At 34.1% G+C, this 22573-nt stretch overlaps 1 protein-coding gene across 1 annotated transcript in view; it reads right to left on the reverse strand.

Annotated features, from left to right (window-relative positions):
- Positions 1 to 20777, reverse strand: part of LOC138702814 (uncharacterized) — a gene marked incomplete at its 5' end in the record, with an annotated part of 38684 nt that extends 17907 nt beyond the window's left edge. The window contains 6 exons of the mRNA XM_069830112.1: positions 2163 to 2336; positions 4433 to 4563; positions 5983 to 6215; positions 9370 to 9440; positions 13562 to 13868; positions 17575 to 20777. Of these exons, the coding sequence (XP_069686213.1) occupies positions 2163 to 2336; positions 4433 to 4563; positions 5983 to 6215; positions 9370 to 9440; positions 13562 to 13868; positions 17575 to 20777 (4119 nt within the window). The remainder of the gene's footprint in view (positions 1 to 2162; positions 2337 to 4432; positions 4564 to 5982; positions 6216 to 9369; positions 9441 to 13561; positions 13869 to 17574) is intronic.
- Positions 20778 to 22573: the final 1796 nt, after the last annotated feature.

The following is a 22573-nucleotide window of genomic DNA, read 5'->3' on the forward strand; positions in this document are numbered from 1 at the left end:
TCATGATTGCCTCAGTAAACACCTCCATCGTATTGGAGTACTGAATTCACCTAAATGCTTACTAGAGGACATGGAGATGGAGCACCTGGCTAATTGTGAAACTCTTAGGACATTTGTGGACCTTCCATCAAAATATTGGGAAGCAAGAAGGATGATGACTTCAATGTTAAATCCAGAGCATTAGATACACACACACACATTACTGTAAGACGTTAACATGGAAGTTTGCAAACTCCAAACTTTCATGCTTATGCTTATGTGATTTGCAAACAGAACACAATCGTGGAGCGCTGAAGTATACGACAATATGAGGAAATGGCGTCGTTGTTATGTTTCCATGATTATCAAGTATGTTTGCTGTTATGTTTATACTCCCATCGTGAATGATCTTGATTTTACCGTAACGTTTATATTCTTAAGTTAACGCTTACGTTATGTTTAATTTTCATTGTGAATGAGCCTTAAAGGTGCTTAAGTTTTGTACACTGTCTATATTTTGTACATTGTTCTTAGATAATCTCTTTTTCTTCCTAATATATCTTCTCTGATGTTCATAAACATAAATGATCCACCTCTAGCCTACAGCACTGGAATCCAGGATCATACTTATATAAAAGAATAGTTGGAAAAACACGAAGTGCTGCAGATACAAGCTACAAGTGTGGATCTACTGTGAGTGTATCATGGGATTTTCTTTAAATCAAGTTCGGTTTGTTATACAATTAAAAGATAAAGCAAAAAAAAAAAAATTCTCTACTTCTTTTATATTAAAAGAGCCATTAAGTGACGATCAGAGAAATAAAGAGGGGAGAGTAAAATACAGGTTGTAAACGATATAAATTACCCAAAAATACTGGTAGTTCAGCATAAATAACTGAAGGAAAAAGTCTGTTTTTCTGTAAGGGTCAAAGATTTTCCAGGAAAAAAATGCGTTTTATGAGTCTAGCTTTCTTGAAACAGAGAATAGACACTCATTATTTACTTTGTCCAATACCTACGCTGAAGCAGTCGTTTGTTACACTGTTGTGTATTGGCATGTGTTGGGCCCAAAGTTACTGGCAATAGCATTCACGTTCAATTGTAATTAGATTACTATCTATCTTAAAAACATAGTATTTTACAAATTAAAAATAATATTATAAGGAATAATTAAATTTCACCAGATATTTTGTTCAATAGACCGATTTTTGTTGTCTGTATAATTTTGGCAGTTTCTATCGTTTACACCCTGTATATTTCAAGAGATAAAATTAAGGGCTGAGGCGTATGTTCAAGGAAAAAATTACCACTAAATTAAATTTATATTCTTTGATTTACGATCAGTTTTCGAAATGCAATTCGCTGCGAAACTAAGTACCACTTACGAATCAAGCTTTCAGGTATAACTCCCTGTAAAGTTGATTTGAATAATTTCGAGGGAAAAATTGTTCCGGGGCCAGGCATCGAAGTCGGGACCTTTGGTTTAACGTACCAATGCTCTACCAACTGAGCTACCCGGGAACTCTACCAGACACCGATCCAATTTTTCCCTCTATATCCACAGACCTCAAAGTGGGCTGACAACCGTCAAGCAACCAACATTGAGTGCACACTAACTGTGTGACTTAAATTGTGGTTTTCCGTTAACGAACAGTGACGTATATTATGCAAATCAAGCTTTCAGGTATAACTCCCTGTAAAGTTGATTTGAATAATTTCGAGGGAAAAATTGTTCCGGGGCAGGGCATCGAACCCGGGACCTTTGGTTTAACGTACCAACGCTCTACCAACTGAGCTACCCGGGAACTCTACCAGACACCGATCCACCACTTGTAGTCTGGAAAAGAAGGTAATTAGTTCTGACATTTTCACTAGTTGCATGACGCCATTTAGTCTTCAGATTTTATACAACTCTCTGCTTCTGACTTTATACTGAAGCAACCCTAGTACCAGCAGAGAGAGGATGGCACTGAATTGGACCCACAGGGCACTAAGAAGAGAGGACGTCCATGAAATACTTGGAGACACTTACTCGAGAAGGAAGCCAAGAGAGAGTTAAATTAACTGTCCAAAACAGAGTGAGCAGACAATGGTTTGTTCGTATCCTATGCTCCATATAAGGGAATAAAGATCATTATTATTCATTTTATTAACTATATGAGAAAGGTGAGTTTAAATGTTACCTTTTTGGTAGGTTTATCATATGGTTTGTCATTCCAGACGTCCTCCATATTGTAGAGATCATCAGCACCATAGTTATCTAGTCCGCCCATGTGATTCTTGTTGAGCTCGTTGAGCATGTCTTCAGTCAGTGGAGTGGGAGACTTCTTCTTGTTATTTTTGTTGCGGTTCACAAGCTATACAAACAAAAGAGATGCTGCAAGCACCTTCAACATACTCGCATCACTTATAATTTGTTTCATCAGAATGCTAAGATAGACAACAGTATTTCATAATTATTTGAACTAAGAAGAATAGTACATTATGGAACGAGCCTATAATGGTAGTAATTAAGACGCGAGTATGTTTGTTTATGAAACGAGCGCAAGCGAGTTTCATAATTTTCATACGAGCGTCTTAATTACCATTATAGGCAAGTTTCATACGACTTTTTATGCTCGATCATATTTCTAACTTGAAATTAGGCCTATTCATAAGTATTGATGTTATGGTTATGTAAGTGAGGAGTGGAACTGACCTGAATTGTGAGCTGTGCGCAGACGCGAAAGTATTGATTTTTTCCGAAACACGAATGTCATTGACCTTGATATAATCTAGAGAATAACATGAACATTAGGCTTGATATAACCTGGAAATGGATTTAGAATTGAAAAACGAGATGACAAATTGAATTTATTTGAATATTATTTACAATTAACGCTAATTATTATAGTAACAGAACATAACCTTCTGCGACAGTATTGGATTTCCAGCCTCTGTGACTTTTCGCTAATTGTCTTTCGATTGCATATCCGAGAATAATCGATAATTGCGGTTTTATAATGGTACAATCAGTACAATGGTGATTTCTCATTGGCTGAACAACTGAATTATAATGAATAGGTGTACTTTAATGAAGTGCATTAAAGAGCTACTACCAGGTGTATAATTACTACATTTCGGCATGGTCGAGCATAAAATAATTAAGATGATCATACGACTTAAACTCTTAATTGAGACTAATCCCTAATTATGGAACACAGAGTTCTAATAATTATTATAATAGGCCTATGGGACACATCCAGTAGAACATTTTAAAATAACTTATAACTACACTAAAACCCCGATAAGACGCGCCCACTTATTATGCTATCCCGTGTAATACGCTTTTTTTGTCCGGTCCCTGCACATTTCATATATAAAATGCCCTGTTTGTTGCGCTCAAGTCCCGCATAATACTCTGTTTTCGTGGAATATTTTCGATGTAATTTTCAGCAATATACTGTAAAAGCAATGAAATATCATGGTCACTGAACTCACTGGTGCCATTAACCCGAAAAGTATTGGTATTCGACCCTTTACCTGCGCATTTAAACCTTCATACTTTATACCTTAGTATACCCCACCCTCTTGTTATGCTCTCTTATTCGACTCCTTATCTGCGTGGTTAAAGCCTACATACAGTTACAATACCTCACCCTCTTGCTAACCCTCTCTCTCAAACAGCATTCCTCACTCGGCCGTAATAAAATTCTGGAAATTTTTGCTGGGCAGTTTGTTGTCCTTTAGTGTATTGAAGTGTCTGTGATTGTCATTACAATGAGTGTTAAACGAAAAGCGCTTTCTGTGTCGGAAAAATTGGAAATCTTACGAAAGTACGATGAGAACAGTACTCTTACTCAAAAACAACTCTCTGATTCATTAGGAATCCCATCATCGATATTAAGAATGATAATAAAAAATCGCGACTCAATCACTACAGCTGCGACGTCGTCGGGAAGATATAATCGCAGGAAACTGAAATGTGGTGAACATGAAGACTTGGAGAACACGCACATGGCAAACAACTATAAATGACTTTTTTTCGAAAGAATTAAGTACAGTACATATTGTAAATGTCTTTGACGTACAGTATAGTAATTACATAATGGAGTAATACTATATTACCTTTCATTAATCATGTATTTCAACAAAGAAAAGTGCTAATAGATACTGTACATAAGTCAAAATTAGTATACCCGCCTAATACGCAGTCCCGGTTAATACGCAGTTTACACCCGGTCCCTTGAACAGCGTCTTATCGGGGTTTTACTGTATGTATATTTCATTTATATTTTAATGCGATGACAATTAGTGGTACCAGTACCGTAATTTATGAATAATTGTCCAAGAAGTACTTTTGAGACTACCCTGCAGGCAACATGACAGAAGTCAGTAGCATAACTGCAGGTAGAAATGCTGCTGATCAGTAATGTTCTAAATCTGGTGTACCCTATAACTGTGTTATACTTACAACTGTAACACCAAATATTATGACAAACAGCAGGGAAGCCAATCCAATCACAATTCCAGCAATAGCCCACTGGGGTAGGAAGACATCTTCATTAGCATAACCAACAGTTGGGTTAACTTGCTTTGCTAACACTGAAAAATTATAAGAAAAAGAAGTCTAAATTGGATATTCAAACATTGTATGATACAGGGCAGTTCTAAGGAGATAATAGTGAACTTTATGAACTAAAATTAATATGCAAATAGTTTTTACAAAACTTATAAAAAATCAGTTCACTAAATAGCCTACAGTCCTTCAGGTTTGGAGAAGTCAAAGATTTGTAATACATTATAGAAATGATATTAAAATTTACTTATAGTTTATGAGTAGGGAGGCAGATGTTGATGAAAAGTCATCTTTTTATTTTTCACATTAGGATGGTGCCTAATAATATAGAAATCCTTTCTATGTTAATATCAACGTAAAAAAGTAATTTCTTATATTGCATTTTTTGCATTTTTTGACGTTTTTGAACTAATAAGTTATTTTTATACTTTATTTCGGCATTTTTTGGTCATTTTAATACTTTGGAGAACTTTTAGATCATTTGGAATGCATTTTACTTTCTTCTTTACCGATAGGTCTGTTAAATCATTATTGCAGATCTTTTTGGCCTCTGAAATTCACTTCCATTCATTGTCTACTGGACAGGGCGACAGCCAAGTTGTCAGTTTTGTACAAATATATTTGAAATTGATAGTACTCCAAACTACATTATTTTTAACATAAACAAATTAATCGACCACCGGCAGCTTTGAACAATAATGGCAGTATTATTTTACAAGAACTGACATTTTTCAAAAGCATCTGATACTGAACTTGTAAAATGTACATGTGGCAACACAGACCACGTAGGTGGGTGCAATGTTCTCGCTTTCGTAACAGATTATTTCTCATTCCGATTTCGTAAAATGGTTCCAGTTACGTGTTAGTACCTAGTCTCTTCCAACACGTGTGATGTTGTAGTGTGCGCGAAAAATGCTGCGAGGTTGTGAATTTCCTTGTAATTCTTAATTTGTGCAATTATTCAATAATGAATGGAAGTGAAAACATATTATATTTTGGACAATTTAGGAAACTCAGTTTACAGGAACAGATTATTGCTATACAAAACAGAAGGCCAACCCCAACACTACCTGGTCTTACATGTATGCATGTAGGCTAATTTGTAGCATGTTTCTCTCAAGAAGGTGTCATTTTGTGCTGTTAACTTCTTTCCTCCTCTTAAGAAATATGCAGGAGCCGCCACTGTGTTGTGTGTACCAGCATGCAATGTTACCATTAGTTTTTTGAAATGAATAAACAAACCGCTATTAATTTGTCTTCATGTTTATTGCTTTTTTCGTAATGAAATGCCCTGCTCTTATATATCAATGTCTCCATGTGAATAAGTGACTTTTATAATCAGCATGCTCTCCTCGTCTATATAAAACAATCTTTTTATTGTTATCACTTATATTTTCAAGAGTTAAGAATGAAGTAGTGAAGAGCCAGACTATAAATCAACTTGCCTATGAAGTCTGTGTACTTGGGGTCCACCATGAAGCTTCCAAGCTGCAGTTTGCTACTGACGGCAGTGTTGTCATTGCTTTCTGTTGAGGCTGCAGTGAGACTGTTGTGGAACAGAGTCTTCATCTCCTGCGTATCCACTCTTTGTCCAATCTCTGTTAGTTCCACGAAGTAGTCCACCAAAACACTTTCTGCAGCCGGCTGGGAGTCCACAGCATTTGTATCAGTATTACTGCTGTAATAGTATTAATGATATTAAAAACATGAACTTACAAAGCTTTTTTATATTCTTCTAGTCACGACTTATTTAAAATTTAATTTCTTTCTGTAACCACGTGTTCCGTGTATGTTTATATCATGACAAGTATCAAGTTAGCAGTGGCGTAGCATGAAATTTTGAGCAGGGGAAGCTAATTCGAGTTGTCTTTCATGCAATATGAGGAAACGTATTACAAAAATATAGTCTTAAAATAAATAGTAGTCAATGTCAAGTCAGCAGTTGAAGATTGGTTGGAACCTCGTAAGTAACACCAATAAGGCATGACCTCAAATGGTACGTAGTAAAATATGATTTCATGGTTTACACATATCTCTAACAAATAGACAAGTATACTATAACATTAGCTCACTCCCTGTCATACTTAGATAAATCACAATATTAACGGTCAATAGATACAGTATTAGTATAATCACGCAAATATGCGTCTGTCTTTTGGTTGTGTCCTTCATTGACAGCAAGGGAGTCGGTCATTTGTTTTTTAGATCACACTTTTGTTCGTAAGTCAGACTTGATAATAGAACTGTCCTAAAAATTCAAGTAAATTGGTGTCAGGAACCGTTATTTCACTCATTATTTATTATATCAGTCACAGTGCACACTAACACTTCAACTGAACACAACTGACGAAAAGGGATAACTCGGAAACTACTTATTTTCAATGTCAAAGCTAGCTTCTTGCTAGCCTTGCGACTAGGGTACAGTAGTTTAGTTAGAAAGGGATGGAAAATCTGCGGGGTGGGTTACACAGAAGAATGAGTCTGCTTGGAAGCTGGTGTGTGCAGGCTTCTTGTTTACTGCTGCATCACAAATCATCCTGAACTGCCGCATCACAATATTTAACGCATGAATATAAACTCTATTAAAATTAATAAATAATTTTGTTCATAAACTGCAGGTTTATTATGAAATTGTCATTAACTGGGAAAGCTGAGCTTTTTAGCTTACATTGACGCTACGCCACTGCAAGTTAGTGCAATTAAAGAACTTTGCTAGAGGTTTTTTCCTGCAGAGATTTATGTAGAATAGTAATGAACACAATGTACCATTATGACAGCATGATTATACTTTTGCTCATATTATTCTCCATGTTGAATCTTTCGAACACTACTTTTAACACTTTAATAAAAATAATTGATTAAATGACGATCTTACTCGTGTTAATTGTGTAAGCATGTGCGTCTTACAGCTGTTTCGGTGCTTCTTCACACCATCCTCAGAGTCTACTAGATCTCGGCGTCATCTCGAACTTCACTGCCTGTTGTGTGGATGCGTTCGATTGTTGAAAAGTGTTGAAATGTGGTGTCAAATAGTTTGTATGTTCTGAAATTGATCTGTGTGTTGAGAATTTGATCAGAACACACACACTATTTGACACCACATTTCAACAATTTTCAACAACCGAACACACCCACACAACAGGCAGCGAAGTTCGAGATGACGCCGAGATCTAGTAGACTCTGAGGATGGTGTGAAGAAGCACCGAAACAGCTGTAAGACGCACATGCTTACACAATTAACACGAGTAAGATCGTCATTTAATCAATTATTCATATTATTCTCTTTCAGCAAAGGAGTGCTACAGTAGGCTTACTGATTATTATATAACAAGATAAATATTAAAATATGTATAAAAGTATGTAGAAATGTTAAAAAAAACATTGTCATTGTTCCTGCAATATCTCCTATGTGACATATTTACACATTTTCAGATTTTTGCTCTATTAAATAACTTAAATAGTGATGCAGTAAATCATACAATCTCCTATATGTAGGCTAATTATATTTCTTTCTTTCGAAAATGTAAGAATTCACGATCTCTTATGTGGCATTGCCATAGAATGAATAAATGTGTTTTTTCTTCCTACTGAAAAATTTTATATTTTGCACATAGGAGTTATTGCAGGAACAACGACGATACCGGTATGCATGGGAGTGATAATGGAAATTTTAAGTTATCTTAACCGATGGCTGTTGATTTGTTTAGATATCAATGCCAACAAATCCGTACTATTATTTTTCTCGCGGTATATGGCATTCAAATCATTCTAACCTATCTGATGATTTTTTTTCACCCCTTTCTTAACTGTAAATGAGCACAAACGCTACTTAGGTGTAAATTTTTCTGACATTTTGTATATTCGATTCCCTAACCGTTTCAAATGTATATCATTTTACCTTTTAGGTGTATTTCCAAATTATGTAATACACTTTGTCAAATCTGGCAACCTTTTCATAAGGGAAGCTAAATTTATTATTATTATATTACAATTAATTTGATTACAGAAGAACAGAGATGAAGCCAATGGATGTATTTACATCTTATCCTTGTTAAAAATTCATGAAAACCTGAAGATGCCTATGAGAGGAAGTGAAAGCTGAATTTGCAGAAAACAACTGAATTTTTATATATCTAAGTTTTAGTGATTATTATAACCCAGCTTAGAATTATTTTGTAATAAGGAGAAGACACCATTCTTGACAATGCTTGAAATTAGTGGTGTTAATTTGCGTCTTGTTTATTTAAAATTCATCACTGATTGACTTTATAACTTTTTCACTGTGTTAACATTAGAAAATTATTTGTTTGACTAGTTTCGAAGTGATATTCTTCATTGTCCAAAGTCTAGTGAAGGTTGCTAGGTTTCGGACAATGTAATTTCCTAATGTTTATACAGTAAAGAAGTTATAAAGTTAATCAGTGATTATATAAGTGTTAAAAGTAAATGAAGTAAAATTTCATATTTAATAAGTATCACATCAATGAGACTAAGTTCTATTCTTCTAAACTATTATCGGAATCAAATTAATGTCATATTTTCTTCTCGTTTTTTGAGGTATAAGTTCTGTATATGCTACCCAATATCTAATCTAACCTAACCTAACCTAACCTAAATACATTCTATCCTAGATGAGCGACGTGTATTGAGCTAATAATCTTTTAGTTTAAAGAATATTGTAAGATAATATATTACTGTGCCACAATCAACGAAATATTTCGAAAAACTTTGAATGTTTGAGCTTTGAAGCCAACACTAATATTCTCTCACCGATCATGCTTGGTTGATTTTTATGTTACCTACATACATTTGTAATCCTTGGGAGTTTTTACCTGAATGAGTCAATGCGAATCTTCTTGAACCATTTTCCAAGTGTGTCTGATTTACGATACACTGTTTCCAGCTGAAACAAAAATCATTTTCTCAATTAAAACGACTTAATTGCTGAATAATTCAAAGAAAGAATATATGCAGGACCCCAGGAAACTATAAAACTTAAAATTAAAATTGAATCTCATTAGTATTTCATGGAAAATAGAGTTTTACTCGTATAGTAGACTGCAACTGAAATTAATAGTACGATTACTCCAAGTTTTATGTGGAAATGATAGTGTGATTTCATATTCAAATAAGGAATGTATTACCTTTATTTAATTATGATTTTATTTGAAATGACTATGCAATATTACAAGACAGTGGTAACGCAGTGAACTGGCACTTGAAGGTACCGGGTTCGATCCCCAGTGTCGACCAATTTGGTTTAGGATTTTCCGTGGTTTTCCTCGACTGAATATAACTCATTTTCAGCTAAACAGAGGCGTCATTTGGGTAGAAATAAGAGGAGTGCAACCCACAAGTGTAAGGTTAAAAAAAAATTGGTGAATTGAATAGTGCTACTAAAGAACAAATATGTGATAACTGTACTTTTAATATTAAAATGTTCCACTTTTGTAAAGGCTTAAGAAATAAAAGATAAGCCAGTTAATGATTTTATTCAAATGAAACCAAGGCTACATTAGTTTATTACGTATTGTAAATAAAGGCACAATTCTTTTTGTTAATTGAAATTAACATTTTTATCAATAAAATTGTGTGTGTGTGTTCATTAATTGTTCGCATCTACGTCATATTAACAGCAAGTGCGTGTAAATTAAGTATCGTGTAAAAGCTGAATAAGAAGCTAAAACTAGGCCGTGTCAGAACTGGATACAGTACCGACTGTAAAGTGGGGTAAACTCGATCATAAAATGAATGAATAAATAAAATATGAATGAATTAATAAATTAAAGAATAAAACAAATAAATAAATATATAAAAACTTAATGAATGAATTAATAAATGAAATAAATAAATAAATAAATGAAATAAATAAATAAATGAAAAAAAATAAATGAAATAAATAAATAAATAAATGAAATAAACAAATAAATAAATGAAGTAAATAAATAAATAAATGAAATAAACAAATAAATAAATAAATGAGATAAACAAATAAATAAATACATGAAATAAACAAATAAATAAATGAAATAAATAAATAAATAAATAAATAAATAAATAAATAAATAAATGAAATAAATAAATAAATGAAATAAATAAATAAATGAAATAAACAAATAAATAAACGAAACAAATAAATGAAATAAACAAATAAATAAACACAATAAATAAATAAATGAAATAAAAAATAAAATAAACAAATAAATAAATAAAATAAATAAATAAATAAATAAATGAAATAAATAAATAAATAAATGAAATAAATAAATAAATAAATGAAATAAATAAATGAAATAAATAAATAAATGAAATAAATAAATGAAATAAACAAATAAATAAACGAAACAAATAAATGAAATAAACAAATAAATAAACACAATAAATAAACAAATGAAATAAATAAATGAAATAAAAAAATAAATAAATGAAATAAATAAATAAATAAAATAAATAAATAAATAATAATTGAAATAAACAAATAAATAATTGAAATAAACAAATAAATAAATGAAATAAACAAATAAATGAAATAAACAAATAAATGAAATAAACAAATAAATAATTGAAATAAACAAATAAATAAATGAAATAAACAAATAAATAAATGAAATAAACAAATAAATAAACGAAACAAATAAATGAAATAAACAAATAAATAAATGAAATAAACAAATAAATAATTGAAATAAACAAATAAATAATTGAAATAAACAAATGAATAAATGAAATAAACAAATAAATAAACGAAACAAATAAATGAAATAAACAAATAAATAAATGAAATAAACAAATAAATAAACGAAACAAATAAATGAAATAAACAAATAAATAAATGAAATAAACAAATAAATTAACGAAATAAACAAATAAATAAACGAAACAAATAAATGAAATAAACAAATAAATGAAATAAACAAATAAATAAACGAAATAAACAAATAAATAAACGAAACAAATAAATGAAATGAACAAATAAATAAGTAAATGAAATAAACAAATAAATAAATGAAACAAATAAATGAAATAAACAAATAAATAAACACAATAAATAAACACAATAAATAAATAAATGAAATAAATGAAATAAACAAATAAATAAATGAAATAAATAAATAAATAAATAAATAAATAAATGAAATAAATAAATAAATAAATGAAATAAATACATAAATAAATAAATAAATGAAATAAATAAATAAATAATTATTGAAATAAACAAATAAATAATTGAAATAAACAAATAAATAATTGAAATAAACAAATAAATAATTGAAATAAACAAATAAATAATTGAAATAAACAAATAAATAAATGAAATAAACAAATAAATGAAATAAATAAATGAAATAAATAAATACATAAATGAAATAAACAAATAAATAAATGAAATAAACAAATAAATAAATAAATAAATAAATGAATTAAATAAATAAATAAATAAATGAAATAAATGAAATAATTAATGAAATAAACAAATAAATAAATAAATGAAATAAATAAAAAATTAATAAATAAATGAAATAAATAAATACATAAATAAATAAATAAATAAATAAATAAATAAATAAATAAATAAATAAATAAATAAATAAATAAATAAATAAATAAATAAAATAGAGGAGATTTGTTGAACAGGTTGCGCTATTTGGTATTCTAGGACTTGGAAAATGCAGTAAACTTGATAATCGAATTCACGAGTCGGATATTCAAATTTGGGCGAGAAAGCGGATGTAGTGTAGACCAGTCTCCTATGACGCACTCTGGGGAAGACTGACGGTAAATTGGAGTATTCAACTGACTTCATATTGGTGAACGACGAACAGTTACGTGTTCGCCATTAGTAAAAAAAAAGTTGATGACCTTTGTGATGTTTGGATTCCTATGTCGAACATATGAACGTAAACAAATGGGAATTCTTTATATATTGCGATTTATTTTGTATGTAACTTGACAAGTGTGAAGATCGCCTCTGCTAAACTGCACTGGAAAATTGGATGCTTGTTTTTAGATTAGATAACTAGGTCATTAGTTCTTGCTAATGATATAGAAATATACAGTATTTCTTTCTGACAAGTTGAGTATCTCTTTTGTAAGATCAATTCCTCAGAAATTTTGTGGATATTTTTCTTCTTTTTAAAATGGTATAATAATACAGTCTGATCCGTTTGGGTATGGATAATAATACTTTATTATTACAAAGCTATTATGATAGTAGGAAAAATTTCTTGCTAGTTATATTATGATTAAAAGATGGGAGTTTCCATATATGACAATCAACAATGCATAATCTGAAAGGACAAATGAAAATCGTAGATGAATAAAATGTCTGCTACAAATCAACAGCGGAACAATGTGTTCTTTGCTATGCTAAATTTGAGAGTGTTAAAACAGTTCAAAGAGAATTTCGACGTGAGTATAGTGTACGTAATGTATCTAAATGCGATTCCATAATGTTGTAGTATCGAACATTTGTAGAAACAAGTTCTGTGTTAAAAAAAAAAAACATTCATGAAGTCGCAGGCGAAACCCAGTACGAGAAGCAGCTATCTCTTGACTTGGTCTCCAAACTCCCCAGATCTAACCCATCTTGACTTCTTCGTGTGGGGTTTTGTTAAAGACATTGTCTATTCACAAAAACCCAGGAACATTGATGATCCGAGAGTAAAAATTACTCAAGCTTTTCAACAAATCACCTCTCTTATGTTACAACGGACATGGGCTGAATTGCATCACCGTTATGAGTTGTGCAGGGTGCGCAATGGGGGTCGTGTTCAGATCTGAGGAATCTGCCACCTTTCTGTGTTGCATGCACAAAGTTTCAAGAAATAAAGTTCAGTAGTAAATGTTTTACGGTGTTTTTATTTTGTCCATACCCAAACGGATCACCCTGTATTACATTTCCACACTTGCGGAAGTTTTGTATTCTAGTTACGGTATTTGTTGAGTCTTAAAATAATGGATGTTCAATATAAACTAAAGTGAATCATTACTGAAAGGTTTAGTGACGTTGAACCTGTAAATTACCTGTTGCTGCACATCATTGGCTAGGTCCTGCCACTCCCGAGTATTGTGATCCAGAAGCTCCGGCACCCACTTGACTCCAGCCACGAGCTTCACAGTTCCCGCCAAATCACAATCCTCAGTGCATATTCCTGGAGTTGTGGGTCGAGGAGTGGTGGTAGTTGTGGTGGTCGTGGTGGTTGTTGTCGTAGTACTAGTCGTGGTGGTGGAGCTGGTACTTGTTGTTGCTGTTCTAGCCATTTCCAGGAGCTTCTCTATTGATATCGGAGTTGTGGAAGGAGTTGGCCATCCAGTAAACTCTGTAGTAGCTCTGATAAACATCCAAGTTAAATGTTATGTTTTTTTTTTTTTTCATGTTATGGAAGTACTGCAGCGTAAATATTTATTGAAGTAACAAAAAAATACCTAATATTAACAATTACAACATTTTGAAGCCTTAATTGATTACACTATTCAAGAGAGATTAATTTAACTATAGCCAAATGAATAGGTTACACAAACGCATGTATTTAAAGCAGATCTAATTGTTCAATAAATGATTGACTGAACATTAGAAGAGTAGAAATCAATTCAACTCCCAGTTAGCAATTCAAATACGTTTATTCTGTTTAATATACTTTAATGAACGGAAGACAATTCTTCAGAAATTACTAACCTATATTTAGGAGTATTAACGAATATGAAATGCTTGACAAGAGCTTGTGTAAGTTGTCTATTAATTATTGTTTCAAATTATGAATGTAATACGAATAATAATATGGTTATAACTAAAGAGAGATTTATCAAATTTGGGAAAACAATTTTTCGGAAATTGCTAACGTACATTTAGGAGTATTAACGAATATAAAATACTTGACAAGAGTTTGTGTAAGTTGTTCATTAATGGTTGTTTCAAATTATGAAGATAATACGAATAATAATATGGTTATTTTTATTTTATTGGGTTATTTTACGACGCTGTATCAACATCTAGGTTATTTAGCGTCTGAATGAAATGAAGGTGATAATGCCGGTGAAATGAGTCCGGGGTCCAGCACCGAAAGTTACCCAGCATTTGCTCGTATTGGGTTGAGGGAAAACCCCGGAAAAAACCTCAACCAGGTAACTTGTCCCGACCGGGATTCGAACCCGGGCCACCTGGTTTCGCGGCCGAACGCGCTGACCGTTACTCCACAGGTGTGGACTAATATGGTTATAATCAGAGGGAGATTTATCAAATTTGGAAGAAAATTTTTCGGAAATTACTAACCTACATTTAAAAGTATTAACGAATATGAAATGCTTGACAAGAGCTTGTGTAAGTTGTCTATTAATTATTGTTTCAAATTATAAATGTAATACGAATAATAATATGGTTATAACCAAAGGGAGATTTATCAAATTTGGGAAGACAATTTTTCGGAAATTGCTAACATACATTTAGGAGTATTAACAAATATAAAATACTTGACAAGAGTTTGTGTAAGTTGTTCATTAATGGTTGTTTCAAATTATGAAGATAATACGAATAATAATATGGTTATAATCAAAGGGAGATTTATCAAATTTGGAAGAAAATTTTTCGGAAATTACTAACCTACATTTAAAAGTATTAACGAATATGAAATGCTTGACAAGAGCTTGTGGAAGTTGTCTATTAATGGTTGTTTCAAATTATGAAGATAATACGAATAATAATATGGTTATAACCAGAGGGAGATTTATCAAATTTGGAAGACAATTTTTCGGAAATTGCTAATCTAAATTTAGGAGTATTAACGAATATGAAATGCTTGACAAGAGCTTGTGTAATTTGTTTATTAATGGTTGTTTCAAATTATGAAGATAATACGAATAATAATATGGTTATAATCAGAGGGAGATTTATCAAATTTGGAAGAAAATTTTTCGGAAATTACTAACCTACATTTAAAAGTATTAACGAATACGAAATGCTTGACAAGAGCTTGTGTAAGTTGTCTATTAATGGTTGTTTCAAATTATGAAGATAATACGAATAATAATATGGTTATAATCAGAGGGAGATTTATCATATTTGAAAGACAATTTTTCGGAAATTGCTAACCTACATTTAGGAGTATTAACAAATATGAAATGCTTGATAAGAGCTTATGTAAGTTGTTCATTAATGGTTGTTTCAAATTACAAAGGTAATATGAATAATAATATGGTTATAACCAGAGGGAGATTTATCAAATTTGGGAAGACAACTTTTCGGAAATTAGGAGTATTAAGGAATATGAAATGCTTGACAAGAATTTTGTAAGTTGTCTATTAATGGTTTTTTCAAATTATGAAGTTAATAGTAATAATGATATGGTTATAATCAGAGGAATATTTTTCGAATTTGAGCTCCTATGATATCTTCGGTTTTTGACCGTGCCATTATTATTATTATTATTATTATTATTATTATTATTATTATTATTATTATTATAGTCGTCATCATCATGATTAACAAGCTTCCTCATTTCTGACGCTTTAGTGCTTCATTTTTGTGTGTTTCCTCTGGACTTGCGGCCTCTAGGCTATGATCTAGATAGCCTAGTGGTAAGTCCCCTCGCTATAGTGAAGCTTTAACAGAATGAGGAAACTAATGACAGCAATTTTGTACACTAAAAATCTTACAATTTCCATTAAAAGAACATTGAAGTCTAGCTACGAAAAGTCGTCAGATGATTTACCGAGCAGTCGCTAGCTTCAAGAACAGTGATTTACAGTCTTTGAAATCTGATCAAAAGATATATTAAAAACTTTCAATCTTTACTAACATGATGCATTGTGGGCATTTTGGTTTCAAACGCGGGTATTAATTCTGAAACAGCAGGAGTCTATTTCACGAAAGTACAAATTACAAAAGTATAAAATTACAGAAAGTAGTTACTGTAGCTATAAATTACAGTAAAATGTGCTTCACAAAACATTCGAAAATATTCCTGTAATATTGTAACAGTGATTTATAATAGGCCATGAGTGATGTACACAGTAGGCCAAAAACGGCACAAAATTTAAATGGTTATATTCCAGTAGCTAATGATTTCACTTGAAAGTTTATTTCACAGGAAAATTTCACAGTCCTCGTAGTGTAATATTTAATTTTTTACCATTTATTATATGTTATTTTTTCTTTTTTGTAAGGCAGTGCAAAATCGATCGTTTATGCCTAACTAAGCATTATGGTCTTACGAGTTCAGCAGGCCAAGCCATTTGTTGTGCTATCGTCATTTGTTTTCTTCAGTGTTGAGTTCTCATTTTGTGAATGATGGGTCGCTTAACGAACGAAGACTAGATTTTCATTAAACATTTGCACCAATATGTTAATTTATCTGCCCGTGAAATTGTAAAAACTACGCTCAGCCAGAATGGTCTGTTTCAAGTGTACAACGATTGATTAGCAAGATACGGATATGATATTCCTCCTGAGAGATTATTGCGTGAAAGATGGCATTTCTCAAATTCTCTGATTGGTTTCTGCTGGAGTTTCAAAGGAGATCTTAATCCTATGGACTATTTTGTATGGAGTCAACTACAAAAAGCAGTTTACTACAAAACAAGAATTCGTAATATTTAACATTTAAGATAAAGCCTTCTTGAATGTTGGGACCGGCTTGATCAAAGACAGATATCCAGTGCTATTGGGTAATGGGGAAGACGCCTACAAATGGTTGTGCGGGCAAATGGCGGTCACACAGAGCATCATTTTTAATTTTGATTATTTGAAAGATTATTATTATTAATTTGACCAACATTCAGTTTCTGAATTTTGAAGTAATAATTTTCTTCAAAAACCACATTTCTCGCATCACTGTGCATTGACCTCCATAAGATTTTAATTGAGCCCAAAAACATAATAAAGCGTCCTGCTCATCTTTAAAGTCTACTCTTTCCAACAGTGTATTCATTATAAATTAATGTTACGTATTTCCGAAAATAGAGTATTTCTAATTTTGTGCCTTTTTTTTGGTCCATTATGTACAAATTTTCATAATGACTATTGTAGATGAATTTCAGCTGACCTTGTGGGCCACCCGGCGTTGATCTTGGGCTTGGGAACTCCTGGTCCCTGCACTGCCGGCTTATGTGTTGTCACAAGAGGTTTTCGGGTCACTCCTGGTCTAGTTGGAAACTTCACTTTGAACGCATCAGCAGCCGTAGTTGTAGCCTCCGTAGTGTTAGACACGGAAGTAGTTTTCTGTGTGGTAGTAGTCGTCATCAACTTAAACCCAGGCGGCAGGAAGGCGCTGATATCCATTGGTTTTGCTTTGTTCAACAAAGAATCTATGCCTTTAGGTTTAGCAGTGGTTGGCTCCTCAGAGTCAGGTTTGAATCCAGGGGGCAGGAAAGCACTGATATCCACTGGTTTGGCTTTACTTAGCAAACTGTCCACACCTTTAGATTTCGCTGTAGTTGGTTCATCAGCTGTAGGTTTATATCCTGGAGGCAAGAAGGCGCTTATATCTACTGGTTTGGCTTTATTTAACAATCCTTCTACACCTTTTGGTTTATTTGTCGATCTCTCGGACGTAGTATTGAATCCCGGAGGCAGGAAGGCACTCACATTTCTTGGCTTTGCCTTGTTCAACAAATCTTCAAGCTTAGATTTTGCTGATGCTGGCTCTTCAGTACTAAGTTTAAACCCTGGTGGCAAGAATGCACTCACGTCTACAGGTTTTGCCTTATTCAGCAATCCCTCTATTCCCTTTGGTTTCGTCGTATTCGTTGGGCCCTCAACTGGAGGCTTGTATCCAGGTGGCAGTAACGCACTGACATCATCAAGTTTAATCCTGCTGAATAGATCTTCGATTCTCTTTGGTTGTTTCTCAGCTGAATTGTGTCCCGAAGGCTTTGACTTTTCTGTTGTGCTGGAGTTATGTATATCCTCTATTTTTACCCGATTCTTCAAGCTACTAAGACCAGACGATCTTCCACTAGTGATGTTTGTTTTTGGTGGTTCATCGCCTTGAGGATAGTCCATAAGGTCTATAGATGATGCAGTAGTGGTAGTGGTTCGTCGACCTGGGCTCCTTTGCTTAAATCCAGGAGGGAGAAACCCTGATAGATCATCCATGGGTAAGCTATCAAATATAGCTGCGACTTTCTTTGGTTTTGCTGTTGTTCTAGGAGAAAATTTTCGAATGAATACAGGAGACTTGTAGGTTGTAGTGGTCGGAGGAGTATTAGTGGTGGTAGTAGTGGTAGTGGTTGTGGTAGTAGTAGTACTGGAATTAGACTCCGACATGTCTGTCAAAACTTCAAGCTGCAACTTCTTCCCTCCTGTACGGAACCCACCAGTCAAGATGCCACTTGACAGCTCAGATTCCACCTGGTACAGTTTATCAATTATGCTCTCCGTGCTGTGCTTCTGTTCTGGGCTTGATGTAGTATTGTCTGCAGGAGGTGTCTTGCCTGACAAAGACTTTGGGCGCTCTTCCTGCTTAACTGCACTCGATGGCAGAAATCTGGCACCAGACACACTCCGACTCGTCTGGACTGATGCCACAATCACCCAGCTCTCTGTGGGGCTTGTTACCTCCGGCATGGGCGTCACTATCTGCTCTACTACAGGTGGTGATGGTACAGCAAACATAGTTCCATTTATCACACTCTTCGTTGTAACTACAGAAACTCCAAGTGGTTTTGGCTCAGGTGTGACGACTTCAGTTGATGCTTCTTCAGAAATAGTTGGCACCTGTGGGGCATCTGTAGCGTCAATGAGAACACTATCTACAAATCCCTTGAAGTTATCTTCCTCGACTAGAGTATGTCCTGGATTCATTGTGAGGACTTCGAAGGTACTGCTGTTGTCATGAACGTGCTGTTCTGTGGAGACATCGGTCGATTCTTCCTCGCTTTCCTTCATCAGTGTCGTGGGTTCTTCTGGGAGAGTGGACGTCAGGGCTTCATTGTCTGTTGTGCCCGTATTCCCAGTCACTGGAAACGTCGTGTTTTCCTGTGTGTCTGTCGTGAGCTCCTCCTGTAGTGTGGTGGTGGGTTCCTTATCGGTTTCTGACTCCTCCGAGTCGACAGCAGGCATCGTAGTGTTGGTGGCAACTTCTGCTTCAGGCTTGTGATCATCTTCTGCTTTAGACTCATCTGCCGCGGGTTCAGAGTTCTGTAAAGATGGAACTTCTTCTTCTTCCTCCTCCTCTTCTTCCTCATACTCTACAGCTTCTGTGGTAGAAGTAGTATGCGACGGTCGTTTTGGAGCGAAAGGAACTTTGTTGGGTCTAATGTGAAACTGACGAACTTTGGTAGATGCTTTAGTAGTGGGGGAGAATCGACTTCGAGACCTGTGTGTAACGCTTGGTGGTGGAGTTGTACTACGCAAACGACTTTCTGGAGACTTGGATGGGGACCGTACTCTAGTCCTAGTAAAAGGTTCTTCTACTTCCCTCGGTGTACTTCTGATACTCTCTCCTCTTTTCTGGTTGGTCTCGCTGGTTAGTTGTCCTCGCGATCTCTGAGGAGAAAGGAAGTTTCCTCTCGACCCGGGCTGGGGTCTCGTGCCCGGCTTCTTTCTGAGCGCTGCATCGCCGTTGTGTTCCTTTTCCCTGGACCTAGACGTGGTTTTAGGGTTCTCCGTCGACTTTTCGTCCACCTCCAAGTTTTGGTCGACGAAAGTGCTCAAACCTACGTCCTCTGGTTCGGAGGGGAAATCATGAGGTCGCCTATTATCAGGGGCTGTAGGAGGTCGAGACTTTTGTGAGGAGTCGAACTGATCGACCAATCCCTGGGGATACGCTTGAAGAAGTCTGTGGTCCCTGTGAGGGGGAGGGACTGACGCGGAAAACCCGCTAGGGCTCAGGGTTATCTGGTCGAGGAAGGACGGTGCCCGCTGGGTGTTCCTATGAGTCGTCTGGTCTTGGAACTGCTGAGGCGGTCTAGGGAAGTCCTGCTGCCGGTAGTTGTTGAAGTTCTGAGGGCTGGCTTGGAGGTGGTACAGGACGTCCTGACTTGCAGGTCGAGGCACCTGGCTGCCCTGCTGGAAGGTCGAGAAGGACTGCGGAGCGCTGTTGCTTACAGGCAGCTGGAAAGGGGACGGCTGAGGCGAGTAGTTGAACTGTGGGTCTGCCTGGCGGAACGGACTGTAAGAGTCCGGAGGTTGTGGCTGGAAGAAGTCTTCATACTGCGGAGGCGACGGCGGCTGTTGGAATCCGGAGAGGAAGCGAGGCGCTTGCTGCTGTTGAGGATTCGTGAAGTAGAATTGCTGACCTGCAGACAAAGAGACATTTCGTTAACTACACCGCGCTAAATAACAAAGACAAGCTTTAATTAATACAGGCTTCCGACGCTAGATAATAATAATAATAATAATAATAATAATAATAATAATAATAATAATAATAATAAAATAACAATAACAATAATAATAATAGCAATAATAATAATAATAATAATAATAATAATAATAATAATAATAATAATAATAATAATAATAATAATAATTTTTAGTAGCTTATTTTACGACGCTTTATCAACATCTTAGGTTATTTAGCGTCTTAATGAGGTGAAGGTGATAATGCCAGTGAAATGATTCCGGGGTCCAGCACCGAAATTTACCCAGAATTTGCTCATATTGGGTTGAGGGAAAACCCCGGAAAAAACATCAACCGGGTAACTTTCCCCGACCGGGAATCGAATCTAGTTTCGCGGCCAGACGCGCTAACCGTTACTCCACAGTTGTGATAATAATAATAATAATAATAATAATAATAATAATAATAATAATAATAATAATAACAATAATAATAATAATGCCTTTATTTAACCTGGCAGAATTAAGGCCGTATGGCCTTCTCTTACACTCAACCAAGATTAAAACTTACTTACATAGTTGAACATGCAACTGAATCGAATTTAAGTAATTACATACCGATACGATTTACATAATGATATCAAAAGAGGAAGGATCGGTGAACGGAAGAAGAGTTAGGGGCAGAAGAAGATATCAGATGATAGACGACATTAAGATATAATGGATGATATGCGAAGACTAAGAGAAAGACAGAAAATTGGAAATATCGGAGAATGCTGGATTTGCAGTGAAAGACCTGCCCATGGACAGAACACTATATATGATTGTATTGTATGTATGATAGTATTGTAAAAGGTGTAATTGATATCTTGTTATTTGAAGTGTTCTATCAGTGAGGAAGTGTGTTGTGTCAGTGAAGTCTATTGTGTAAGTGAAGTGTGTTGGTGTCAGTGAAGTGGCTGTGCAAAGTATTTGAACAGTGAAATGTATAGAAGTGTTAGTGAAATCAGGTAGAATCAGTGCAGTGAGTGAGTTGACAGCGAAATAAGTGTAGTGCCGAAAGGTACTTGTGCAGGTATGAACCTGTCACACTCGTGGGTCTTAGTTCGAACTTAGGGTTAAGATACAAATTAGATTTATTTTAAATGTTATTTTAAGTGACCATGCTTCATTTAATTTAGGACGCTCATTATTATTATTATTATTATTACTATTACTACTACTATTATTATTATTATTATTATTGTTTTTATTAGTTATGTTTATTATTAATTGTCATTATTGAGTGTAATTAGTTACCACTGACACCGGGTATATACCCACTTGCAGTGTGAATAAATAAATACACTTACATACATACATACATACATACATACATACATGTTTATGTAGTTTAAAATTAATACATTTTGAACAAAATTGTAGAAGTTTTAAAAATCACAAAAGTGTCCCCTTAATAAGAATAGAATTCTGACTTGTTTTTCAAAACCCCAATTTCCTAGAAAGCTCGGCTAGAATTTTTAGATGAACCCCGAGTTAAGAGTTCTCTCCCGCAGCAAGACATCTTTGAAGATTCCCCTTTCTTTCGCAATAGGAGAATGGATTCTCAGAAGTGACAATCATAAAAACGAAGTATTGATCTGTGATGAACCTGAAAACGACGTTAGAGAGACCATTTCAAAACTCTGGAACTCGAGAAAGATAGGCTACCTTCAAAGACGAGACACGTCTATTCCGAATATGCAGCACATATCATTTTA

Source organism: Periplaneta americana, chromosome 7 (genome assembly GCF_040183065.1).
Source record: "Periplaneta americana isolate PAMFEO1 chromosome 7, P.americana_PAMFEO1_priV1, whole genome shotgun sequence".
NCBI lineage: Eukaryota > Metazoa > Arthropoda > Insecta > Blattodea > Blattidae > Periplaneta > Periplaneta americana.